General features: G+C 31.7%; 5 protein-coding genes across 5 annotated transcripts; all 5 read right to left on the bottom strand.

Annotated features, from left to right (window-relative positions):
- Window positions 1-387: 387 nt before the first annotated feature.
- LOC139090315 (uncharacterized) lies at window positions 388-2,114 on the bottom strand. Its single transcript, XM_070640080.1, has 3 exons — window positions 1,465-2,114; window positions 855-1,401; window positions 388-785 (listed from the first exon to the last, which is right to left on the bottom strand). Exons 1-3 carry the CDS (start codon window positions 2,051-2,053, stop codon window positions 515-517), a joined length of 1,407 nt encoding a protein of 468 aa, XP_070496181.1. The 5' UTR covers window positions 2,054-2,114; the 3' UTR covers window positions 388-514.
- A 176-nt stretch (window positions 2,115-2,290) lies between these two features.
- On the bottom strand, window positions 2,291-3,946 carry LOC139090308 (SET domain-containing protein DDB_G0283443-like). The gene is made up of 3 exons (XM_070640071.1): window positions 3,301-3,946; window positions 2,704-3,238; window positions 2,291-2,646 (listed from the first exon to the last, which is right to left on the bottom strand). The coding sequence occupies exons 1-3, from the start codon at window positions 3,902-3,904 to the stop codon at window positions 2,361-2,363; spliced, it is 1,425 nt and encodes a 474-aa protein (XP_070496172.1). The 5' UTR covers window positions 3,905-3,946; the 3' UTR covers window positions 2,291-2,360.
- Window positions 3,947-4,136: 190 nt separating this feature from the next.
- On the bottom strand, window positions 4,137-5,763 carry LOC139090269 (N-lysine methyltransferase SMYD2-like). The gene is made up of 2 exons (XM_070640014.1): window positions 4,559-5,763; window positions 4,137-4,503 (listed from the first exon to the last, which is right to left on the bottom strand). The coding sequence occupies exons 1-2, from the start codon at window positions 5,701-5,703 to the stop codon at window positions 4,209-4,211; spliced, it is 1,440 nt and encodes a 479-aa protein (XP_070496115.1). The 5' UTR covers window positions 5,704-5,763; the 3' UTR covers window positions 4,137-4,208.
- Window positions 5,764-6,217: 454 nt separating this feature from the next.
- On the bottom strand, window positions 6,218-10,827 carry Usp20-33 (Ubiquitin specific protease 20/33). The gene is made up of 4 exons (XM_070639959.1): window positions 10,542-10,827; window positions 9,851-9,970; window positions 6,967-9,754; window positions 6,218-6,830 (listed from the first exon to the last, which is right to left on the bottom strand). Exons 1-4 carry the CDS (start codon window positions 10,614-10,616, stop codon window positions 6,619-6,621), a joined length of 3,195 nt encoding a protein of 1,064 aa, XP_070496060.1. The 5' UTR covers window positions 10,617-10,827; the 3' UTR covers window positions 6,218-6,618.
- Window positions 10,828-12,514: 1,687 nt separating this feature from the next.
- On the bottom strand, window positions 12,515-26,198 carry LOC139090319 (uncharacterized). Its single transcript, XM_070640085.1, has 4 exons — window positions 24,468-26,198; window positions 14,760-14,895; window positions 14,269-14,666; window positions 12,515-14,184 (listed from the first exon to the last, which is right to left on the bottom strand). Exons 1-4 carry the CDS (start codon window positions 25,172-25,174, stop codon window positions 13,932-13,934), a joined length of 1,494 nt encoding a protein of 497 aa, XP_070496186.1. The 5' UTR covers window positions 25,175-26,198; the 3' UTR covers window positions 12,515-13,931.
- Window positions 26,199-26,713: the final 515 nt, after the last annotated feature.

The following is a 26,713-nucleotide window of genomic DNA, read 5'->3' as shown; positions in this document are numbered from 1 at the left end:
TGGTTTAAATTATAAAAATCCGTTAAATGACGAAATTCTTAAAAATCTAGTATGATGACATGGAATTTACTGGATCTTGATTTTTGGGTCTGGAAGTGACTTTGATCCTACTGGATCTTATTTTTTGGGTCTGGAAGTTACCTGGATTCTACTGGATCTTTTTTTGTGGACTGGGAAGTGACCTAGATCCTACTGGATCTCGTTTTGCAGGTCTGGAAGTGACTTATTACTTTCAATTGCTGATCGCTGGGACAAAAATGCGTTTAAGTCCCTCGATCAATAACACGAGGACTTTTGTAATTTTTTAATGTATAATAAGCTTATATTTTATTTAAGTTATCAAGTTATAAGGAATTGATTACAAATGATGTTTATTATATTTCTTCTATAGATAAAGTGCGTCATTTGTAATCGACCTTAAAGCTACAGTTACAAAAAGTGTTTTAAAATGCATTGTTTTCTTGCATTAACAATCAATGATGAGTTAAGTTTCAGATATCTTAACAGCTAGCAGTTAACATGGAAATGAAGCATAATTCGCTAATTTACACAAAATTAAATAATTTTGCATTTCATAATCACAATCTTCTTCTACTCCTAAGTTGAGTTTATGCCATCCTTCCTTCAATAATTCCTTTGCCTTTGAAAAATAATTTCTCTTCATTACAGTTTCAGGTTTAGTGTATGGTTTTGAATAGTAGTTGTTATAAATGCATTTCAAACAGTCACATTTGATGTTGTGTACATTGAATATCATGAATTTGGTTGATTGATCTCCATTATAACTGTAACAAATTTCGTTATATTAGAAACCCAAAATTGTAGGTAAATAAAAATATTAATATCCAACTTACTAATAGCATTGCATTATCTGCTCTCCAGCTTTGATTGGTTTAATGACAAATCCTACGATTTTATTGTCAATAAGAACAAAAAATACATTTGGTAAGCATGCATGATTAATGAGAGATCGGAATAATGATAAACTTAGAAAAATAGTTGTTGGAAGCTTTTTATCATTTAATGATGCATCAACCATAAAATTCAAATGAAGAAGACTTAAAACATGATTTGCTGTCTTTTTCGAAACATATTTGAAAAACCTAGATGAGTCATTTTGATAACAATATTGATTCTTTAATGATGATAATGACAAGAAACATATAGCAAGATTTTTACTATATTCAGGATCCTCAGGATTACTCAAGTCAAAATCAAATATGGTATTTTTAAAATCTTTCAAGTCTTTCTTATAAACAAAATCATCAAGTTCTTCATATCCTCCAAATGAGGCCGAAACTTCTGTTAGAGTTCGAATTTCCGCATCTAATTCCAAATCTGTCTCAATTGATTTCGAATAAAATTTATCTATGCAGTCAGTAGAGCAAAACATCATTGAAGCTAATTATGGATAAAATACATGTTAATAATAGTAATAAGCGTAATTAAAGCATAAAATATTACCTGTTTGAATGCAAGGAATTAAATCCATCATACATGTTTTATAGCAATTTGAGCATCTCTTGTAGTATTCATCATTAAATCCCAAGAAGATTAAAAATGGCTCTTCGATGGAAATGACATCTCCAGCTTTTAAATCCTTTGTAGCATAAATTCCACGTCCAAATTTCTTGGTTGTTCGTAAAGTGATACAGTCAACAATACCCGGAATTTTTTTATTAGCTGGATATGACAATTTAAAAAAATTCCATGGATCTTCGGCAATGTTCGTTTCTCCTTTTAACATCAGATTTTTACACTTTTCTTCTCTTTCCTTAAGAGTTGAAAGTTTGTTTGCTGGATAATCATTTTCACGAGCTAATTTAATATTATTCATGCATTCCTTGTAATATCCAAGTGTTAAATATACAGCGCTTCTATTTGCATAACCCAAAGACCGAACTTTCTTTGATGAAGCATAACTTATAGATTTATTGTAGAAAATTAAGGCATTCATATTGTTATGTTTCATATAATTGTCATTTCCTGATTCTCTGAATTTGTTTGACTCCTCATCCGACTTCAGTTTAACAGTAAAATTATAACTCACCATCTTAACACTTTATTAATACTATGTTTTAGTCATAAAGCAGTTAATTAAATAAATTTTTCAAGTTCACGTTTTAATGTTGATGTAAAAACCGTTAGAAAATTAAAACGTATTTGACTTTCCCTCGTGAGTGAGAAAATTTGAATCGAAAATGTCAGTTAAAGAAGTATAATTTTATATTTTAGACTTATTTATCTACAGATCATCAATTGAACACATTTTTTTGTAATATGTAGCTATTCTCTATTAATTTTTATTCATTTATTACTGTCATAAGATACATAAGGTAACATATTTAGCGAATTCCTTATTAGCATGGGAATGTCATATCATAAGCTAAAAGTTGCAAAATCAACATGTTTTGTGCCTTGTGCTTATAAATATCCTGCATTGTTGAGTTTTTGTTATTAATCATGTTCCATCCCTCCTTCAAATATTCTTCTTTTGTCAAATTGTTCATAGTTATGGTGAAATTTGTTGATAAGTTCCATAAGCTTGAATGATTTTCATCAGTGCATGCAAGGCAATCACATTTAAAATTGTAATGTGTGAACATAATGTGCTTCATAACTTCTTGCATTGGATATAATGGATTTCTGAAGGAAAATAGCCAGATATTTAGAATGGAATATAGCTTAATCAGACATACTTACATATAGCTGCAAAATATTTGATCTCCAGCCTTTATCGGTTCCGAAATACAAATAACAATTTTATTGTCAACAAAAATTGGGAATGCATTTGGCAAGCAAGAATGATTGATAAGATTACAGAATAACGGTATGCTTGCACTGTCATTGTGACAAATTAATTCAGTGCCACAAAAAGTATGAGTTATATTATTCATAAATAAAATATTCAAGACCTGATCAGCAGCTTCTTTTTGTAGATTCTTTCGAATGTGACATAAATTGGCGTTAACTGGATGCTTGTTTGATGCTGATAATTTCAGCATACAAGTTGCTATTTTCTGATTATACTTTTTGTCGTTTTGCTTGTTAAGATTATAGTCAAATATGGTAACTAAGTTATGCTTATCAGCAATTAATTTATCAAACATCTCTTGTCCATCAAGTAAATATATAATTTCAGCAAGTAACTTAACATCATCCATTAATATTGTTTGCAAATCACCAAACTTTGAATAAGTCTTTTCCATGCATTGACTGGAACAAAACATAATGGAAGCTAAATAAGAAGTAAACATCCAATTAAAATTAAATTAATTAATGATCAATTTAACATTATACCTGTTCGAATGCACGGTATTAAGTTAAGCATACATGTTTTCATGCAATTATAGCAATGTTTATAATATCCGTCGTCTCGTAAAATACAAATTACTGGATCTTCAACAGATATTATGTCACCAGCTTTTAAGTCTTGCTTAGCGTATATACCTCGACCATACTTTTCTGTTGTCTTTACTTCAATGCAGTCAACAATAGATGGAATCTTCTTATTAACTGGATAAGACAATTTGAAGATATCTGATGATTTTCCATTTAAATGGATTTTTTCCAAATTTTCCTGGATCATCATTTCTTTACATTTTGCTTCTCGTTCATTCAAATTTTCTATTTTATTCATTGGATATCCATTTTTGCGTGCCAATTCAATATTTTCCAAGCATTCTTTATATCGTTGTATCTCATAATAAACAGCACTTCTGTTTTCATAAACCAGACACAAACCATTCTTTGAACTTGCAAAACTTAGTGATTTATTATAAAATATAAGCGATTCTATCCATTTCTTGCTTTCAAAGCTTTTGATGCCTAGTCTCTGCAATTCCTTAGCTTTGTCATTTGATTTAGTAACTGTATATCGTTGAAAAGCCGGTGGAATGTCCATAATTTCAAGCTTTTTATTAGTTTAATTACAGATTGAAAATTGCACTCGCACTGCAGTATTTTCTGTTATAAATTTAAAATTTTTAAAAATAAAATGACCGTTGACTTTTTATTTGCTTTTAATCAGAGTTGCCTAAAGAAAGGTAAACAAATTTAATGCCAATAATAGACTAATTACTTAATTTAGAGATATATATCTGTTCTTTATTTCAAAAGTTATCTTCTATTGATATATAAAAATGTTTTCAATAATTGTATGCTTCATGTTGCTTAATATTCTTCAACGTACGGAAAATAATCATCATTTAACATGGAAAAGTACAATAATAGGCCAAAGTACCAATAATTGAGTAGTTGATCTCCATGTAACGATTAATTTCATCTGGTGATTTCGTATTAGTATTAATATAGTGATTTCCTTCCTTTAAGCAATCTTTTGCTTCATCGAAATCATCTCTTGACATGAATGTTGATGGAATTTTCCAAATTGAAGGAGGAAAAAACTTCGGGACATTTTTGTCAGTACATGCTTTACAGTCACATTTGAACTTATAATTGATGAGCAATTCCAATTGGTCAAAAAAATGAAAAATATGAGTGCTGTAAAAGAAAATTAATTAATAAATGCTTAAATGATGAATGTTAAGAAGCTTACCAGTAGGATCGAAACAATTGTTCTCCTGCCTTTACAGGTTTCAAAACGATAACACTAACTTTATTATCGACGCTGAATGAGTGGACATTTGGAATGCATGAATGATTCAAAAGGCTGACAAATGTGGAAATGCTATTGCCACTATTGATAACTGTTTGATCACCATTATAAAAGTGCGTACGTTGTTCATTTATGCTGCGAATACCCAAAATGTGATTGCGAGTATGATCACTAAGATGATTTTGTGAGAGACAAAAGTTTCGGACTTTAAACTCATTTATGCTTTTCAGAGATAAGAAACTTTTTGTCAACTTTTCCTTGTTTTCCGGATCCTCAGCATCACTAAAGTCGTAGTCAAAAATCGTCTTGTTAAGCTTCTTAATATCGTTATTGTTAGAAAAATCTTCAAATTTCTCCTTTCCATTAAATCCATCCATAATAAATGCCAAAATTTTGACATTATCGCACATGAATGTTTCCATGTTTAAGCATTTTGAGTAAATAATTTCTCTACATTCCGGTGAACAGAACATTAAGGCGTTTGTTCTAATGCACGGAATCAAGTTAAGCATACATGTTTTAAAGCAATAATAGCAATGCGCATAATATGCGTCTGGTAAATTTGAGTCAACAGAAGAATTGGTAAAGCAATGAATGAAAGGTTGTTCAAGACAAATGACATCGCCAGCCTTTAAATCCTTCGTAGCATAAATTCCACGTCCATATTTCTCTGTCGTACGCATTTCGACACAGTTTGCAATCCACGGTATCTTTTCATTTGCTGGATATGATAACTTGAAGAAACTCCATGGATCTTCAGGTTTTACTGATTTAGTCATCAAATCAATGCACTTCTTTTCACGTTCATTAAGCTTCAACATTTTATTTGCTGGGTATCTATTCTCACGAGCCCATTGTATGTTTTTCATGCAATCCTCATAGCGCTTTAATTCAAAAAATACAGCACTTCTATTTGCATATGCTAGACATATGACTTTCTTTGAATTTGAAAAAGTTATCGACTTATTGTAACAAATTAATGCGTCAAACCATTCCTTTTGAGCATAATACGAATTTCCTGATTCTCTATGCTTACTAGCTAACTTATCTGATTTATCAATAGAAATCTTATCTGAATGAGACATCTTAATAAGTTAATTACACGTTTTTTAATAAATAATTTTACACTTCTTAATTAAACAACTTCTTCCGTCGAAAACTTGATTAAAAGTGAATTTAATTTAGGGGTCGTTCACTTATTACGTTCATGGGGAGTGAACTACCCCTTGGTAAAATTTCTTTTTCGCGTGGAATAATTTTTTTGAAAATTCATTTTATCCTATATTAAAGCACTTTTAGTTAACAAAATTAAATTTAGCAGAAACTTCACTAATTATCTTTGAGACAATTCTATTTAATTAAAGAACATTGCTTTAATTAAGCTGAATTTAGGATAATAAAGAATTTAATGATTGACATTGGATCAGTCATTTTCAACTTGAATTCAAATAAAAACCGTTAAAAATTAATTCAAATAAAAATCGTTATAAAAACTTGCCTGAAACATTTAATTAATTTCATTAAGAACAAACAAGGATGTAAATTGATGATAGATATTTATTTGATAATTTATTTTCATCATTTATAGTTTTATTGCACAAAGAAAGTAATTAAGTTCATTGAATTTGATAATGCATGAAAAAATGCTGCATTTAAAACTTTTTAATGAAGAGACCATGACTATTCCTCCAATAAAATATCTTAAAAAAAATCCCAAAGACCTTGACAAACATAATTTATTGATACTTTACTAATTGTAATTATATTTAAGGTATATGACAGAGACATTTTTCTCTCACATTAAACCCTGAATTAAAACATGAAAGGATACAAAATAGTACAAACAAAAAAATAATAATAACAGGAAATTTATGTCCAAGTTGTAGACCGGAAGCTTATAAGCTTCTCATATAAACAAATATAAATAATAACGTGGGCACAGAACATTCTATATCATAATAAAATTGATTTTTTTTGTTTAAATTCTCCTATCTATCGCCTTATTTCATTCTTATCGATTTTGACTTCTTTTTGTTCCAACGTTGCTTCTCATTCTCACTTATTGCCGTTAATTCAGCAACTTCCTCGTCATCCGTTGACATCTCAATACCATTACTGCGTTTAATCTTTGCATTTGTTTGCGATGTACTTCTTTGCTGCTCATTTTCATTGTTATTAATACTATCTTCATCAGGAATGTATCTTATCGTACCTAAAATAAAATTTGACATTATTATTTGATCAAGCAGTCTCTGACAAAATTTAAAGATATAACGGTCGCGAAAAATTTAAAATGATTTTCATATAAAAATTTAAAAAATAACCGTTACATCCTGACAATTACATACCTTCAGCGCCAAATAAATGACTGTGGTCACGACGTCTTCTGTCACGATGTGATTCAAACGTTTTTGTCGATGTCTTTGTCTTTTTAACTCTCTTAATTCTATTATTTAAATCCCCACTTCCGTTACGATCAATGCTTGAATTTTGGGATGCTTTTGTTGTGACTTTGTCGTCATTTACTTGACTGGAACTTTCTTCGTCACTCTCACTAATGTCTTTTGCATCATCCTCAAATGATACTGTTTTAATTGGTTTAATTGATGGCATATCCTTTTCAACAACACGAACTTGTTCCTTTACATCAATTTCCTCATCATGTCCATCTTCATTCTCAACAGTATTTCCATTCATATGCTCATAATTTGATTCACTATTATTCTCATCCTCATCGTCGTCATTTAATGATAAATTTTCCGTTGTTTCCGCTAAGTCACTTTCTTTTCTTGTAAATTCACTAGCACCTCTTAAAATTATTTCAGGTCCACCACCGTAGATACTTAAAAAGAATTTCCATAACTTGAAATTAATTTGAGCATAATCGGAACCAGCTCTAACATTTCTTATAGGCAATGTGTCTGATTGAAGAGCAATTGCTGTATTATTAATTGGACCAGGCTCTTCAGTCGTTTCACAACGTGCAAATGCTTGCCAGCGTCTAAACCATGCCATAGAAATAGCAAATAACATTGATGAATTGTCTTGATATTGGAATTCCTCACGTAGCTCAGAGAACAGCAACAATTCACTCTTTTGACGTTTTAGTAGATCCTCAGCTCTTGTCTTGCATGTATCACATTCAATTGGACAATTTGTTACAGGTCCACCGCCAAATTTCTCATAGAAAAAGTCCCATAATGCTTGCGGTAATGGAACTAAAAGATCAGATTGATTTGCAACCTTTGGCAATAAATTTCCATGTTGACAAAGTATTGACCAATTATCAATTGGACCTGGTTCCGAAAATGTATGAAAACGATTAAGCCATTGACGTGAGATATAAAACTTAATATCAGATGGCATATATCGCATAGAATTAATGATCTCATCCGCTTGATCTCTAAATTGAGACATTTGTGGATTTGTTTTCTGATAGAATAATACATAAGCCTCACAATTTTGTACAGTTTCAGCTGAAACTTGCGTTACTGTTTGATCATCATATTCATACCATCGATCTGTTGGACCATGTTTTGCGTAGCATATGTAATGGCCACTACCGACCGTTCCATGATGACAAATTACAGCAGTCAAATCATACGTTGATACTTTTGATCTGCAATCCTTATGCAAATATTTTCGCATATCAAGTCCAGTTAGTGGAAATATTACGGGACTTGAAATTTTCGAGCTGTATGATAAGTCGTGACGAAAACGTTTTAAATGCACACAAAGCATTTCAGGTAGCGTCAAGACACGAGAAAATTTCAAGCCATTACGTAGTTTATTGCATTTCTCGCAGCTATACATGTTATCGCCTTTCAATTCGTCGGCACTAAAAAATGCAGCCATACAATCATGAAGTGTTACGGATGGTCCCCAGAAGAATGATCTAAACCAATTCCAAACCCACCACATCCAACTATCTTGAGCGTACACAACATCAGTGCATGTTGCTGTATTGATGTTATTACCAATTAGTGGATTATTTATTGGACTATTCACCATTGTTGGATTCTGTGATTGATGTAAAACATTAATATAGTCACGGCCTGGAATCGGAAGTGATAAATCTTGAAATGTCTCTTCGCGTGTTGAAATACGATCACATGTAAGACATTGGACTGATGATAGCAACTTTCCATCAAAAATGTCACTTATTATGGATCTATGAAACACTTTTGGCTGTTGCTTATTTGATGGTGAATCCTTTTGCTGTTGTTGAGTCTGTTGACCGGATTGTGAAGTTAAGCTTGTATTTGATCCAGTACGATTAGTTAAAATGCTACTTCCAATTGTTGGAATTGATGATGACGTATGAAGTTTTTGATTTGGAGGGCTTGGTGACCGTGATGCTACTATTTTGGAACGGTTATTATGGATCATTTCATCAGACAAACTCGATTGTTCCGATACACCGCTGTCACATGTCGCATATTCTTCAGCTTCCGATTGACTTAATGATGGTGATGGACATGGCGATGAATCAATATTCATATCTTCTTCATTTATCATTAATTGTTCAGGCGGTGGCGGTGTTACTTCTTTCAATTCCTCATGTAATTGATCCATAAAGCATCTTAAAAATTCCTGTGTATCATGTTGCTGAAATCCACGAAACATTGGATGTATTGTACTAATTCCACGAATTATCTCGTCAGGAACAATATATCCTCTCCGTTTATTTAGCCACATATCTCGAATTAATCTATGGTAACTTTTTGCTAATCCAATTTTGGAACGTGATACTGAATTTTGGACAATACTACCGCATTCAAGAAAATATCCAGTTAATGGTGGTGAATTACTTAGTGCTTGTAGGGCTGAATTCATATAGCATGTATTTGCAATGTTCTTTAATCCAACAAGACCATTTAAATGATGTCCTTGAAAGTCATTTTCATCATCGTCAATTTCACTACTGTCATAATTTCTACTATTGTTATTATTAGTGCTTGTATCACTGCTTCGATCATACTGAAATATTCTACGTCCACTGTCATTTGAATCCAATGAATTAACTCGTTGATGATAGCGATTATTTTGATTTTGAAGGAACACTTCCGATTCACAAAGGTAACACCATACACGTTGTGATGATAAATTCATTTGAATGCAATGATTCCGATTGGACTGAAAAAATATGCGTAATAAAATAATTAACTTCCTGTTTGCATTGTACGATATACAGAGAAAAAAATATAAATATTAATTATTTACACTGCTTACCTCAAAGTGTAATGTGCTGTGATCATTGTGTTTATCTGAGCAGCCAATGTACAAGCAATTTTGTTGCAAGCATAGCCATAAATTGGGTCCTTGTTGTAGACAATCAGCACAAAGTTTACCCTAGAATTCGAGAAGTAGATAAATAGTGTAAGTAAATAGAATGAACAATTAAATAAAGGAAGCATCGCTTAAAACGTAATAACGATGATTCTTATAAGAAATCATAAATCATTATGAGCACAAAGAAAATCGATAGAATAGGTGCAAATGTATATGAATGACTTATAAATAGCAACGACTATATTTTTTGCGAGCACAAGTGCGCCTGCAATTCGTTATTTATGGCTTTATGCAGAAAAATTGTCAATAGCTGCAAATTGGATTTCCTTCGCTCATGTCATATTACATTTTGTTGTTTCTTTACTGACGATTATTATTATGTGGACAGAAGCAATAATGTGATGCAATCTTTGTAATATGTGTCTTGGCAGGTGATTTACATGCTGACTAATTCCGTCAGTTTGTCTGACTGGATCACAAATATAATACAATTTCTATGTTCATTATTAATGTTGATTTATATCCATACTATGCGCTAATGACTTTCTGTCCAAAACTGCATAATGACTTTTGTACTGGATGTTTTTTTTTTATTAAAGAATTTGATGGAACAATGATTTTGCATTTTTACCTTTTTCTGCAAACAGAGGTCAGACGCATTAGTTTGCACAATATTTTGCAAGTGAGGACACGATTGTCTTGACATTTTTCACTAATTGATTTCTAATTAAACTACAAAAAAATTTTAACAAAAAAAATTTGCTTTTTTTTTGTTTCAGGTAAACAGACAATTAAAATGCATTAATATTATATTCTTTAGCTTTGAACTAATGTTATTAGACAATTGAATTTAATATTATTAACTGAAACTCTTTCCATTTAATTATTTTAATGGAAAAATTAGTTTTTTAATGACTATGAAAACACAATTTTCCCTTTCCGAAAATTATGATTTTTTCGCCCTTGTAGCAATGCTCATTGCCTACTTGATCATTATGTTTTAAGTCTTTTTCAACAATATCGAGTTAAGGGAGTGAATTTCAGTTAATTGAAGAAGAATTTCCTTAAAAGATTAAAAAACGTCAAAAGCATGAATTAACGGACGAATCTTTTTCAAATGAATTAACAAAAAATGTGAATTTTAAAATTATTTTGTCCGTTAGAAGAATTGACACGACGAGCATGCTTCCAATGATCCACGTATACCCAAAAGTCCCAAATAAAGACACGTGACTGATCCTAAATCAAGTCATAAATAAACAATTGAATCCGACTTACAGATCCAAAATTAAGGATAGACTTCTTCATAGCGTTTCTTTTAGTTTTTGTATATGTTAACTTTGTTATTATGGAAATTATCTTTGTTATGGATACCATGCTGCATGAACAAGTAGTCTATAATGTTGCACAATTTGTCAGTGCCATAGTAAGAGTTTCCGTTCGAGTTAAACTATTGGATTTATTTTTAATCCTGGATTAAAATTTAAATCTTTGTTTTCTTTTAATCCAAAAAAAGTATAATGTTGTAATTATTAATTAAAATAGAATGCTTCGACAACACAACTTTCTAATAACAAAACCAAAGAGAAGAAAGCTTTATACACCATTATCAGATGAGGAAGAGAATTTAGAGATCGATTTTGCACCAAAAAAGGATTTAGTAAAAATTGAGTTTAAAAATGCCGAAAATTGTGTTTTAAAATCCCAAGAAAAGACACGCAACAGTAGCATAACAACCAAAGGTAATGTGTATTCATCTTTTTGACATGCAATTCATCCTATCATTAAAAATTTCAGCTAAAAAACTAGATTCCGATGAAATCAGTGAAAACCTTTCATGGAAAATGATCAGGCCAATGTTAAGGAAGGATGCAGTTCTACTAAGTAAGTCAATTTGGCAGCACTATCTGAAGCTTAATCCAAGAGAAATAGCTAACAAAAGGACGATACATAAAAAGCCAGAAAAAATTGAAGTCAATTTTAATCAGATTATGGATGTCCTCATGACATATTCCCCAAAGTATACCAAAGGACAGAAGGGCAATCAGCAAATTAATGACTCTTGTGTTAACAACAAGAGTAGAGATGAAAATCCGAGTCATTCATCAAAAAATCAATTTAATTCTGTGGTGGAAGTTCTGCAACCTGTTAATGGCTTTTCCATTAAAGCAATTCCGTCTGCAATCAATTGTGGTGCCTTGAGTAGCATTTTCACACATTATGAGGTATCGAATGAGAACCAAAATATTGAACAAATCAATAGTCCCATTAAAGATGATTTTATTGGCAGCCAATTTATTAATTCTAGAGTATTCAATGTTGAAGATGAGACTAGATCAGATTCTGTGAATCATACTAAGCTGTTAGTTGATCCAAACCAAATTCTTAATGAATGGCTGAAAAGTTCACCTACAAATAGAATTCAACTTTCTGATGAACAAGAAGACATTCCAAAAAATTCATTGCTTAGTGAATGCAGGAAGAAGATTCTTCAAAATGAGTCTCTTGCTAAATGCTTCCTTTAAATGAATAGCTGAAAATCAAATTAATTAAACAATTTTTTTAATAATAAATCTTAAATTTATTCAAGCACTTTTGGTTGATTCAAAAAATCTATCTATAATGACTTAATATTAATTTCTTTGGATATGCTCGAAAAATAAGCAAGTAGCTTCTCTTAAGATTACTAATTTAGACATGAAATTTTCTAAAAAACAAATTGCACCGAATCGACATAATTCCTTCATCAAAATTTACAATAATATTTGAGAGATTTAATGTCCAAAATCAGTTAAAATTTGAAAGTGTTTTAGAACCTTTCAACAGCTATGTACATTGGATTTGTATGGTTTAAATCAGAGTTGTAATTAAACACCGTCATAGGCAAAAACCGTACAATTTCATAATAATTTCTTACATTTGTATGGTTTTGTAGAAAATCATCAAGAATTTGTACGGTTTTTGTCTGTGACAGGTGCCTGTTTTGCAATTCTGGTTCAAATCCTTAATTCAGCTGATTTTCAACATTTCATCATCTCATTTCTATTAAAACAAAAAAGGTATACAGACAAAAAAGTATTTTTAAGGCACTTGGAATGCAAAAATAAATCAAAAATTACATTCATCTCTTTAAAAAAATTAATTAATTTAACTTAGAATCAATCTTACATTAACGTAATAATTATAAACAAAATTGTTTTGGTAAGACTTCTTTGATTTTGTTGCTCTGTGTCGTTTAACAAAAAATAATGTACAGACGAGAATATATAAAAAAATTTATAAAGTATTAAAAAGAGTAAAAGTCAAAAAGATCATTCACATTCCTATGCAAATTATTCGCCATGCATCGATAAAATGTATTAAGTATAATAGATTTCTGCATATTGGCGTCAAATTTATATCAAAGAATTAGTGATATGAAGTCATTAGGGATTTTAGGGATCATCCAGTTAATGATGTCTACCGATGTCTAATACTTAGAGCAGTGGTGCACAACATTTGTGTCATGTTTTTGCACACTAGTGTGTCGCCAAAAGCTTTTGAAAATTCCATAAGTGACATGTCGTATGCGGTTTCTGACGTCGATGACACATGTCACATGGTGTGATGACACATGGTCTGAACTAAGAAACTCAAAATATTTCAATCAGAGCTTGAAGTAAACTCAGATTTCATTTGGAAAATTTGACTTAACTCTAATATTTGAACCGAATTCTGGAGTCGATTTCTTCGGTACACCACTGGTCCGGTATCATCATACGATCCACGTTGGTATTGCACCAGTGGGGTCATGTATACCACTCTGTCATACCAGATGTACCATTGTACCATACCATGATGTACCTAATACTGTATAGTACCACCACGGAATAAATCGACCCCTAAATTTCAATAAACATCATTTATGGACGATCTCATTCCTAAAAAATCCCCAAACAACAAAAATAGCTAAAATAAAGACTAATAAAAAATAAATGTACAACTTTAAGCTTAACATGTATGTATAAAAAGAAAAGAAAAACTAATGCATGTAGGCATTCAATACAAAGTTTGTCGATACTTCTTCATTCTTTATAACAGAATTTCCATCTTCGATATGACAATTCGCTGTCGTTAGTTGAGATAAAGTGGGTTGTGAGTTGGGCGATGATTTCATGATTGATTGATCATCAACAACCATGACAGGCGATGTGAATTTATTGTCTTCTAAATTGCCGCTCATCGTATGAAGATACTTTGTATCGTCGTCCAAATATTTTGTTGCACCATTCACGCTATACGATGGAGATGGAAGGAGATGGAAAATTGTAATGAAATTAAGAGTTTATTTTCTGAATCATGCAATTTAATGAACTTACGCGTCACTTCCATCTTCAATTGATGAGTAATCAGTTTTGTGATGTGCGTCAGTAGAGGTATCAACTAAAATACCATTTGTTCGTGATGGTGAGCCATAGTCATAAGATCTTATTGTAGTAAACATTTGATTATCGTATGGGGTATATTGATGTGTAAATGTACCGTACGGTGATGATGCCGGTGATAAAAGTGTACCATAATGTGGATCGTATGGTTGATAACTGTTCCAACTTTCAACGGAACTAGGTGGTGTAACTGTTGTTGGTTGTTGTTGATAAGTTGGGAATGTTTGAGCCGCATGAATTGCAGGTCCTGTTATTGGTGTTGCTGAATTGTTGTTGGCATTGATGAAGCCTTTTCGTGGCGGTTCTCTTTTTCTCCATTTTGCACGTCGATTCTGGAATATTATGGAATTGCTTATTAGTAATCGAAGTAACTTTAGAGATTTCATAAAATACAGAATTTTGGCACTGGATCTAGTTTTTCTTACCTGAAACCACACTTGAACGCGACTTTCACTTAAATTAAGCTTAAGAGCTAATTCCTCACGTGCAAAGACATCAGGATAAGGCGCCCTTTCAAATGCTCTTTCTAATTCTTCCAGTTGATATGCTGTGAATGTCGTTCTGAAAGTAAAAAGGTGTCATTAGTGCTTTAATACTTAATATCACATCAACAATCCTCAGGACGTGCTGCTAATAGCACTACTTTAATTACTGTAGCATCATTTATGGTCATTACTGTATAGAAGCATCATAAATTGTTTACTGTACAGCATTTTAATCTGATTAAATGTTTGAATTGAATTCTAGCACCTCACTCGATTCTCTAACCATAAATCATTTAATTACTGATAAAAAAAACGTAATCAGATTCCATCAGAAAATTTATTACACATTTGATAAAAGCTGTTCCTGTCTGGTCACTTGTTAAGCGAATGGAATCTTTAATTCTATTGATGTAGACTTTCGAGCGGAGCGTTAAGAAGGAAAAAATTTTCCGACAATCTGTAGAAAATATGAAAAATGAGCTTTCTAGCTTCCGTCTTGAAAGTTGAGAAGAAAGGAAATGAAAAACTTGTTGATTCCATTGAATTAATAATAAAGGATGAAAGTTTTGTAAGGAAATTTTATTTTTTTTTTTCTTCAACAATTCTTCTTTATCAATTGCTTGACTAAACCTGAAAGAGGTTTTTCTTATTTTTCCTTCTGGTGGTTTTTTAATCAAAAGGAAATCAATTCAATATTGTGAAAGTTTTCTCGGAAAATTGAAGGATTTTTTCCACAATTATTTTTAATAAGTCTTGAAATCATAGTAAGCATTTTTTAGTAAACTTTCTATTGTTTTGTGAGTTTTATTGTTGATTTTTAAGAAGTTTTGTCAATTATTCTGCATTCTGTTCATTAACAAAGATGAACAAGTGATCTTTAAGTAGGAAACTTAAGAATTTTAAGGTATTTATGTGAGAAACTTAACAATTGTGATGAAAATTACAAAGAAAATTCCATAATATTCCCAGAATAGAATTGCAGCAAACCACGTTCTTTACCGACTTAGTATCGTCAGGGCAACTTTGCGTTGGAAATCAAAGTAAAATAGTGAATACACAATGACAACGACAACATCCTCAAATAAGCAGAAGTCGAAGCCAAATTAGCCAATTGAAATTTGTGTGAAATGTTATACTTCACAAGTGACAACAGCAAAAATACTATTTATTTTAATCGGTTTTCGGAGCACAATTCGCTAAGAATCTATTGAATTTTGTATTAAATTTTATACTTCACAAGTGCCAGCAGAAAAAAATCCATTCAAATTTGCTGATCACTAATTGAATTTTGTATCAAATTTTATACTTCACAAGTGTCAGCAGAAAAAATTCGGTTCAAATTTTAATCATTTTATAGCAAACCGAAGCGAATTCAAGTCGACTTCAAACTCTACAAAGAAGCTTACGAGAACAGCAGCTCCAGACCACATCAAAGTCAAGTGTCCCAAAGGAATTCAGTACGAAGCTCTACTTTAAAGGTAAGACAATCTTACTTCAAAAAGAAAACTTTATTGCATGGAATTGACATGGACATTCTGAATAGCAGAAACTTTATACACATAATTCCTTCAAGTTTAATTAAAGCACTGGTGTTGATGAGGCACCATATGCATAAAAGAAAGCTCGAGTTGCCAGAGCGCAAACGGCTACTTATTAATGATGACATAAAAGGAAAACTTAATAACTTCTTTTTTTCTTTGTCGCACAAAGCGTTGTCTCTGTGTAGACTATTAAAATATTCCATTTCTTTTAATAAAACAGTCAGTGACTGACTGAATGAATGAATGGATGTAAAGAAGAAATAAAAGAATGAAGTAAAGTAGTCATTTTTTTGTCCATCTATTCGTCTGAATGGGAGAGAAATGGAGAGGTACTCATTTCATTATTATAGCCATCAGCAGCTTAGTGCTAGGATTTTAATTTTAAAATGTAATTTTTTTCCCCTTCTGCTCTATGAGTCGAAATAGGATTTACTTGATTCTCTGCTTTTATTTCATTTCATTCTTTACTTGACCTTCTTTTGTTCCTTTTATAATTATTTTGATAAGGTTAAGAAAAGTACGGAACTGCTTATTTCTGTTACTCCATTTTTCATTGGAATTAGTAATGCTTTTGATTTGACTGATTGACCGGGTTATTGAAGCTAAATTGATTGATTATTTAGTTGGTTTAATTGACATTTTTAAGAACGGAACTGACAATCGAATAGTACGAACGATTAAATGCCTTGACGTCACCGTGACGGCTGATTACAACCCTCTTCATGGCGAAAATTATGTTCGTATTGTTTTAAGGAGAGATGATGTTATGAAATGAATCATCATTACTGTGACTTAACTTCTGTTTTTCACATTTAAGCATCTTAAGCTTAGTGTGTGACAAAATTCCAATGGAGGCAAACTTGTGTGACGCGCCCCACTGCAGTGTTGATGTCACACTAAGCTGCGTGACACGACACACTGCAATGCTATCTAAATAGTGTGACGCGACACACTACCATGTTGTCTAAACTGTGTGACGCGACATTTTTCAGTTTTGTCGTAACTGTGTGACGTGACACACTGCAGTGTTGTCTGAACTGTGTGATGCGCCACATTTCAGTTTAGTCTAAATTGTTTGACACTGGTGTTCCGTAAAACAAGTTCAGATCATATCTATTATTTGACTCACAAAATGCCTTGATCCTCATTTGTTAAAAGAACTAATTTAAATGTGTTAAGAAACCAACAACTAAATCCACAATTTATTATAACTTTTGAATAGGGTTCGGAAAAATGTTAAGCGACTAATATCCGCCGATAAAATAAGCGCTTATAAGCGCTTATTGGTGCATAATTATGCGCATACGTATGCGCTTAACATTTCATCTCTTAAAACATTTTTACACTTGTGAAGTCTAAGATTTCATACAAATTTTATTCAAAATGTCTTTTTTAAAAGGTTTTTATATTAACTACTTTTACTTCAATGTTATGACTTATATTATATATTATTGTAATATTTAACCACATGAATAACAAATTCACTACAAAGAGGCATTTAACAAAAGATTTTTCTGAAAAACTAAACTTATTCGGTTAATTTTTTGAAAAATTCTAAATTTTCAAGTGTCAATATTTGTTTAAAAATCATTTTCGTGCGATAAAATTACACAAAATACATTTTAAAACGCTTAGACTTTGTAATTATATCTTATTTGTGCCTGTAACTACTGTAATTAAGGAGAAAATTGAAGAAAACACAGTTTTAGCCATAATTAAGCTTCGTTAAGATCTTTAAACACTAAAAACACATTTAAAATGAAAAAATAATTCTATATGAGTTTCAAAAGTTAATTAAAAATGCATAACTTAAGAGAAAAATGAAAACAAAGTTTTGTACTAAAAATTTTTTAGTTCCGTTTACTCATGGAATCGTCCTTTATGTAAAAAAATAATTTTAAATGGAAAATTTAAAAAAAAATTACTCTTAAAATTTTTTTTCATAATTCCTTGAAAAAATAAGCGCTTACATATGCGCATAATTATGCGAATAATTTTTGTTCATAAGCGACGATAAGCGACGATAAGCGCTTACAGTCCGAACCCTACTTTTGAATAACTTTAGTGAAACATTTGATGCGTAACTAAACATTGCCACTACTACTTGCTTAATCCTTTTAGTTCTACATAAAGAAACCATCTTTATAGAGTAGAAAATAGAATGGATGTCATAAATGAATTAAAAATAATTTGTGAAAGTGGCGCAGATTAAACATTTGTTCGTGCTTTTTTCCTCGTTTTCTTGCTTTTATTTTTAAAATATGGAATCGAGAGAAAATAAAACTATCATGAATTTAAAAGCTCACTTAGTCATGATTATCTTCAATGGTATTGCAAAGTACATGAATGGATATCTCAATAAATTCTTCTTTCTATCTCCATTTTTGCCTATTTATCCTCGATTCGTGTTTAAGGAATTAAATTTTTCCCTACAACTCGTACATTTTTCATGTCAATGCTCTTGGTATGCTTATATCGAAAAAAATAAAAATAAAAAACGGAAAATGCTTTGTACTGGTACATGAATATATAGGAATTCCATAGATGAAAAAAAAGGAAAGTCAAATGCTAATGAGAAAATATTTTTGTGTTCCGCTTTATCAACGGAATGAAGACATTTCTCTTCTTTATTTAGTGGATTTATGAATAAAATACAGCTTAATAGTACATTTTGTCTGTGTAGTAACCAACGTTCATTTGAGATTTGAATATTATTTTTTGTACATAGTTGAAAGCCCCTTTTTTGTATGAAATGTCAGTCTGTTTTAGAACTTCAAACAATAAACATCGTATTTAGCAATATTTTAAAGTCCGATCGTTAAGTTGCCGGGAAAACTCGCAAATAATCAGGTTTATTAAGTTATTGAAGTATCACATAGCCTTAAATCTTGTAATCATTGGTAAATTCGGTAATTAATGATTTTAAATTCATTCAAATTTCATTTGTAAAAATACCTGAAGTTGACTGCGATTGAACAATTTTACTCAAAAATTTGAATTTCAATCAACCGTTACAAATATTACTTTTTATATGGAAATTTTCAAAATTTTCAAAACCGTTAATTAGTCAATTTATGATTGCTGCGACAAAAATGCGCTGAAGTAGCTCTATAAAGTTGAGCACTTTTTTAATTTTTTTTGTGTGTTGCTGAATAATAAATTGTATGAATTTAAATCAAATTAAAGACTTTTGCTGTTTTAATGGCACACAATTTAACTTTTTAGCGCATTTTTGAAATTTTTTTCAAAAAGGTAGCTTAATAAGACACAATGTTCGGTCGTTCGTTCTTTCGGTCTTTCGTTCGTTCGGCTGTCATTAAAAACTTTTTATCTAGACATCGTAGAGAGCTCGGAATGGTTTTAAAAGATCAGTTCTATCAAGTTATTGGCGCCCCGGGCATTTAAAAGTTTCAAATCAAAGCATAAATACTATAATTAACAATTTTTCGTTTTCATATACAACAACAACAAAAACAACAACACGTTTTTAGCGCATTTTTGAAATTTTTTTCAAAAAGGTAGCTTATTAAATCACTTTGTTCGTTCGGTCGTTCGGTCGTTCGGCTGTTCGGGCGTTCGGCTGACGCTAAAAACTTTTTAACTAGACATCGTAGAGAGCTCGGAATGGTTTTAAAAGATCAGTTTCATAAAGTTATTGCGGCGCCGGGCATTTAAAAGTTTTAGATCAACGCGTAAATACTATAATTAACAAATTTTCATTTTCATATACAACAACAACAAAAACAACAACACGTTTTTTCATTGTTTTACAGTGTTCTTCAATGTTTTTCGATGTTTTATCCAGTTTTATCAGTGTTTGCTGAACAAAGTTAGAATTTTTTTTGACCGTTATGTGTTTTAAATTATGAAAATCCGTTAAATGATGAAATTCTTAAATTCCAAGTATGGTGACTTAGAATTAACTGGATCTTGTTTTGTTGGTCTTGAAGTGACCTGGATCCTACTGGATGTTGTTTTGTGGATCTGGAAGTGACCTGCATCCTACTGGATCTTGTTTTTGTGGGTCTGGAAGTTATAAGGATCCTACTGGATCTGCTTCTTTGATAGCAAAATTGATACCTATTAATATCTATTAATCAATTACTGATCGCTGGGACAAAAATGCGCTTAAGTCCCTCGATCAATAACACGAGGACTTTTGTAATTTTTTCATTGTTTTACAGTGTTTTTCAATGTTTGTCGATGTTTTTACAGTGTTTGCTGAACAATGTTTGATTTTTTTTTGACCGTTATGAGGTTTGAATTATGAAAATTCGTTAAATGATTAAGTTCTTAAATTTGTCGAAGTTTTATATGGATCTTGTGTTTTTGGTCTGGAAGTGACCTGGATCTTACTGGATCTTGTGTTTTTGGTCTGGAAATGACCTGGATCTTACTGGATCTTGGTTTTAGGTCTGGAAGTGAACTGGATCTTACTGGATCTTGTGTTTTAGGTCTGGGAGTGAACTGGATCTTACTGGATCTTGTGTTTTAGGTCTGGAAATGACCTGGATCTTACTGGATCTTGGTTTTAGGTCTGGAAGTGAACTGGATCTTACTGGATCTTGTGTTTTAGGTCTGGGAGTGAACTGGATCTTACTGGATCTTGTGTTTTAGGTCTGGAAGTGAACTGGATCTTACTGGATCTTGTGTTTTAGGTCTGGGAGTGAACTGGATCTTACTGGATCTTGTGTTTTTGGTCTGGAAGTGACCTGGATCTTACTGGATCTTGTGTTTTTGGTCTGGAAATGACCTGGATCTTACTGGATCTTGGTTTTAGGTCTGGAAGTGAACTGGATCTTACTGGATCTTGTGTTTTAGGTCTGGGAGTGAACTGGATCTTACTGGATCTTGTGTTTTAGGTCTGGAAGTGAACTGGATCTTACTGGATCTTGTGTTTTAGGTCTGGGAGTGAACTGGATCTTACTGGATCTTGTGTTTTTGGTCTGGAAGTGAACTGGATCTTACTGGAACTTGTGTTTTAGGTCTGGAAGTGACCTGGATCTTGGTTTTTAGGTCTGGAAGTGAACTGGATCTTGGTTTTTAGGTCTGGAATTGAACTGGATCTTGGTTTTTGGTCTGTAAGTGAACTGGATCTTACTGGATCTTGGTTTTTAGGTCTGGAAGTTACCTGGATCTTACTGGATCTTGTGTTATAGGTCTGGAAGTAACCTGGATCTAGGTTTTTAGGTCTAGACGTGACCACGATCTTCCTGGATCTCATTTTTGTGGGTCTGGAAGTCTTATTAATCAATTTCTGATCGCTAAGACAAAAATGCGCTTAAGTCCCTCGATCAATAACACGAGGACTTCTGTAATTTTTTTTGTTTTTTTATCTTTATTGATTTTCGGTCGAATGGAAAAATTTCATTTTACTTTAAAGCTATAGTCCTTGAAATGGTTTTCTTTCGATTCTATAAGGAATATTATAAAAGATTAAATGCCAGACATTATCTAGTAATGGGATTTGTAATGCAAACTGTGGTTTTGGCTTTATAAAATCAATTGTTAAGGATTGAATAGTAGAAAAAAAACATGGAATTTTCTGTCTGAATGTATTCCTTTTATTTTATTATTTCATGATAACGATTGTGATATTGGATATGGGAAAAAGTAAGCTTTAATAGAATTGGAAAATTGTTTTGGGTTTTAAATTTTTCACAATCATTGTAGCATTGAAAATGTTTGGAATTGTTGCAGTTTTTCACTATTTTGTAGTCAAATGACAAGATTAGGATATTAGGAATGTTTACTAAATTGGCGCTTAGGTAAAATGTGAACGTGAGAAGCACAGGGTTAGAGAATAACTGAGAATTATTGTTCAAGCTTCTTTGTACTACTCGAGCAGGTTAATTACAGTGAAAGACAAATTGAAGATATGAATCATGACCTTATCTAGTCAGTAAACGTAATGCTACATAATACAGACATGGCCTGAGCTATGAGATTACTCTAACTGGCAAAGAGTCCACTTTTAGTCTTTCTGTATCATGAAAGCATCCACTTTGTCTGTTGAGGTTATGTATATAATGTTTCAAGTGTACAGCTTTATTAGCTGCAGACAGTGCGATTAAAAATAATCTAAGAATCTATGGCAATGCATTAACAGTTCGTATTTCTAAGATTCCGTCAAGAAAACCATCCAAATAATACTAAACTAGAAACACATCATGTGCAAAATACCTAGAACGGATTAATGGAAAAGGACTTTCGAATATTAGCCATTAGATCGAACCCAGGTCCTTTAGTACTTTATTATGTATAACTTGTCGAATTACTTTGTATGTCCTATGTTTATTTGTTGTAATACAAAATATTTGATCACAGAACACAAAGCATTCCAAGAAGGAACATAACCATTTAGAAGGAACTATCCAATACATAAATGTCATCACTTTCCATTTCATTTACTATCCCAAAATTGACATTTTGCAATTTCCCATTCTATTTTTAACTCAATTACTAACTTCCAATTTAAGCGTTTCTAAAGCACCAAATTCCTCATTAAAACTTTTTATTCTTCTGAATATATTCACATGACTTTATCCGAAATTCAGCATTATATCTCAAAAAAAAAAAAGACATCAGACGAACACATTTTTGCACAGCACAAAAGGACAGTACATAAATAATCAATAAGTCAAAGCATATAAATTCTCATAAATTGCCGTCGGCATAAGAACTTTCGTTCACTTTACTGCCATAAATATTATCAAGAATCAATCAGTCGTTGTCGTTATTGTGGAAGGGTAAAAAATGGATGTGAATAGAAAGAAGAAAATTTTCTTTTGATTATATTGAGTATATATGAACTTTCCTTCCGTGAAGTATATATTCTTCACATAAAATATAATGTGTAGCAGTAATGTAAGTATTGACATTATGATATAAGAAAAGAGAGAGAAAAAAAAAAGTTCAGAAAAGCATAAAAATATCGCACACAGCATACAGAAAATCGAATTGATTCTTCATGAATGTACAATGTTAGATGTAAGCAAGCGGTAGCAGTAACCGAAAAAAATAAAGCGAAGAGAGAAGGGTAGAGATGGAATGATGAAGAAATTTATTCTCACATTTACAGGGTTGGTAATTTAGATGCTTTTGGGATGATGTACATTAGATATTGACAAGGATTGTGTCTCGTTTAGTCATCATCTGATTAAGATTAACCCAGGAGGCATGGTGTGCATATGATAATATATTATTATGCGACGATCTGAGTTAATAATTTTAGATATCTTGATAAAGTTCACAGTGATTGAAATGAAGAAAGCTCCGTCATGTAGCTTTAAAGGTTGCCATATGGACGCCAAATTTAGGCAACTACCATTTGGTGTTAATAGAAGACCTTTAGTCGAGCCTTCTTCATTTGCGTCGATCGGAAGGAAAAGCTTAGAATAACAAGAAACAAAGACAATTGATATGCAATGCATGGTGAATTAATAGGAATAAGTCATTAAGACAATTTAGACTAAACTGGAATAGAATCTGGGTTTTCTGGTATTTCAGATTGTATACATCCAAAAATCATAGCCTTACTATGTGACTAGATTCATTAATATTTAAGTTTGCCAAATGACGAGCCTGAATTCCCTGCCTTTTATGTGTGCTGGACTGTAGTTATTGATAAATGCTAGGAAATATCTAAGTTTAGAAAGTAGATGTCTCAGTTTCATACGTAAATCAAAACTTGAAGAAATCGAATGAATCTATCCCGAATAGTCCAAGTCGGTTAGTCGATCAAAAATTCGGCAACATGCGTAACTTGCCCATGTGACCTGAGGTTAGTAGGGTTGGATATAATTTCCCAATACCGTAATCCAGGGCATGAAATTTTGAACGGTATTAAAATCCCTAGAAGTTGGATTTTAAATCGATTAACCAATTTGTGCTATATAGGTATTACCCAAGTATGACCGATCCAAACGCAAGTTATGTCAGATCTAAGACAAACTCTCAAATCTCCAACACTGTCCATATATAAAAGAGAAAATTCTGAGGAGGTCTTATATCGATATCTTGACATACTTTATACACTCTTTTTTTTATTGTACAATTGAATGGCATGTATGAAAAAATGTTTATAAAGGATTTTTCTCTTTCTTACCTTGTCTTCTTCTTTTTCACACCATTTTGATCGTTTTTCTTTTTATCGACGGGCTTCTTATTAGGCGATGTTGATGACGTGCCATCACTCGGTGAGATGCTATTGATTGTTGTCGGTGTCGGTGATCCATTATTTAAATTCTCGTTAGATTTTCTCTTAAAATTTCCATCTGTTCCATTGATAATATTCTGTTGATTTCCATCAATGGATTGAGGCTGTTGAAATATTTGAATATGCTCAATATTATGCTGCTGTGATGCCGTTGGTACTGTTGTATATTCAATTATTTTCGAATTTGGTGAATATTGTCCACCATTTGATGTAACATATTCCAATTTATGTACACCAGAACTTGGTGAATATGATTCTAATTTAGCAATTCCACCCGTACCATTGATATACTCAATTTTACCATTTGGCGAATATGGTGATTCCATTTTTACATGACTATAATCAAGTGTCGATGTCGTTGTAGTTTTATAATGATCCATTTTCGGTGAATTACCAGGTAATATTTGATGTACATCAGGTAATCGTTGATGCTGTTGATTAATATTACCATTTGTGTCACGAATCATAATTGTTTGCGGATGATGATGATGATGATGATGATGATGTGATGTGCTATGCGGTTGATTCAAAGAATGATGTATTATAGCTTCAGTTGGATATTCAGAAAACATTTGATCCTCAAAATTTGTGTCCATTGCTATAGTTGTATGTTGTCTGCGATACGGAGATTTGAATTTTAAATTAAATTGCTTCGCTTGCTCTATTATGCAAGCTAGAATATACAAATCACTAGATGTATATATGTGGAAAATTTATGTCCTTGTGCAAGTTCGTTTATGCGAAGCTATTAGTTATGCAAAGGTAGATTGAGGGGCGCAAATTAATTCAATTTTTTTCAAGTGCCCTAAAACTTTTTTTTTCTCTTTTTTTTAATCAAATAGAATTTTTTTTCACCATGAATTTATGTCCTTTATGTGAAAATTTGTTCCTCCTCGTTCACTAACACAATTTTTTTTTTTCATATCCTCATGCTCACTCAATCCTTTTTTTTGTCAATTGAATATTTTTTATTTTTCACTTTTTTTTCAATGCCGTGCAGCTTAAACATTCGAATGGATATGAAAAAATATTCATCAATTAAAATCACAAATGTTGTGAAGGTTCAATAAATGAATGAACACACGTTTCGCGTCGGGTCGATAGCGGTGATTAAATCTATGTCACTATTATTATATTCGAGGGAATTTGATTCCTTTTTTTGTGGCTGTATATCCTAAATAATCTCTCTTTTTTTCGATTTGACACAAAAGAGTTCCACATGCAAATTATCAATTGCACCTTTATATTGAGCTATTCAATTAATTGTTCATTGAAATATAAACTCAACACCTCCTTCACTTTAGTTCCAATTCACAATACAAATCTGTTAAATTTCAATTTAATTAAATAAAACCGAATATGTTACACTTTTTTTTTATAAATTTTAATTAAAATCCATGTGAATCGTTCATTTCACTTTACTCTCATTCCAATGTACAAGCATCCAATTCACATATTGATTAATTAAATAATCACTGCAATATTCATTTTTATTAAACTATATCAATTGTTGCGGACAAATCAAATTCTAACAGAAAATTAACAGACGTGCTTTTAAGTTTAGTTTAACCAAAAAAAAAAAAAAAATAAAGAATCTACCAAACAGGAAATCTGAATGCCTCAAAATGATTCGACTGAATGAGATGAAATTGGAAAATTGATTGTCTTTTTATACTCAATTTAGTTTAATTAAGAAAAATTGTTGCATTTTAACCAATCGTAATGCTCCGATCATGTTCTGTCTTTGTCACATCATACAAACACCATATGACTCCATGCTGTGATCACTAACTGTTGCCTTCTCTTTTTAACTTACATTCTAAAATGGGGGAGATCGTGTGATGTAGCTACTTTTTACTTTTGTGTGCATGTACATATACATAAAGGCATTTACTTATGAGGGCTTTTTGCTATCTCTTGGCCGTAGTTATGATCCGCATGCATGACAAAAAAGTAATGTGAAGCGTGTGAGAAAAACATATTGAAGTATGAGGGAGGAGTTGAAGTGTGTAAGAAAGTTAGTTTTTTTATATTTTATTTTTAAAATAGTCTCGACTATGATGGTTGATTGTTGAATATTTTGGACGATTCCAGAAGTTGGATGGGTTGAAAATGTTTGAAATTTTGGATGAGTT

Source organism: Chironomus tepperi, unplaced genomic scaffold (assembly GCF_022539635.2).
Source record: "Chironomus tepperi strain 1889 unplaced genomic scaffold, CSIRO-AGI_Ctep_v1 contig_217, whole genome shotgun sequence".
In the NCBI taxonomy this organism is placed as follows: domain Eukaryota; kingdom Metazoa; phylum Arthropoda; class Insecta; order Diptera; family Chironomidae; genus Chironomus; species Chironomus tepperi.
Note: the sequence above shows the minus strand (reverse complement) of the source record. Positions and strands in the feature narration are given on the sequence as shown.

Excerpts from the sequence above, each read along its gene's own strand:
- LOC139090315 (XM_070640080.1), bottom strand. The coding sequence starts at position 2,053 with ATGGTGAGTTATAATTTTACTGTTAAACTGAAGTCGGATGAGGAGTCA. Across the intron at positions 1,402-1,464 it reads AATTCCTTGCATTCAAACAG|CTTCAATGATGTTTTGCTCT; the intron begins GTAATATTTTAT and ends ATCCATAATTAG. Across the intron at positions 786-854 it reads CAGATAATGCAATGCTATTA|TTATAATGGAGATCAATCAA; the intron begins GTAAGTTGGATA and ends AATTTGTTACAG.
- LOC139090269 (XM_070640014.1), bottom strand. The coding sequence starts at position 5,703 with ATGTCTCATTCAGATAAGATTTCTATTGATAAATCAGATAAGTTAGCT. Across the intron at positions 4,504-4,558 it reads CAATTGTTTCGATCCTACTG|CACTCATATTTTTCATTTTT; the intron begins GTAAGCTTCTTA and ends TTTCTTTTACAG.
- LOC139090319 (XM_070640085.1), bottom strand. The coding sequence starts at position 25,174 with ATGGACACAAATTTTGAGGATCAAATGTTTTCTGAATATCCAACTGAA. Across the intron at positions 14,896-24,467 it reads GTGAAAAAGAAGAAGACAAG|AACGACATTCACAGCATATC; the intron begins GTAAGAAAGAGA and ends TTTTACTTTCAG. Across the intron at positions 14,185-14,268 it reads ATTGAAGATGGAAGTGACGC|CGTGAATGGTGCAACAAAAT; the intron begins GTAAGTTCATTA and ends TCCATCGTATAG.
- Usp20-33 (XM_070639959.1), bottom strand. The coding sequence starts at position 10,616 with ATGTCAAGACAATCGTGTCCTCACTTGCAAAATATTGTGCAAACTAAT. Across the intron at positions 9,971-10,541 it reads ACCTCTGTTTGCAGAAAAAG|GGTAAACTTTGTGCTGATTG; the intron begins GTAAAAATGCAA and ends CTCGAATTCTAG. Across the intron at positions 6,831-6,966 it reads TCATTTATTTGGCGCTGAAG|GTACGATAAGATACATTCCT; the intron begins GTATGTAATTGT and ends ATTTTATTTTAG.
- LOC139090308 (XM_070640071.1), bottom strand. The coding sequence starts at position 3,904 with ATGGACATTCCACCGGCTTTTCAACGATATACAGTTACTAAATCAAAT. Across the intron at positions 3,239-3,300 it reads AATACCGTGCATTCGAACAG|CTTCCATTATGTTTTGTTCC; the intron begins GTATAATGTTAA and ends CTTCTTATTTAG. Across the intron at positions 2,647-2,703 it reads CAAATATTTTGCAGCTATAT|AAATCCATTATATCCAATGC; the intron begins GTAAGTATGTCT and ends ATTTTCCTTCAG.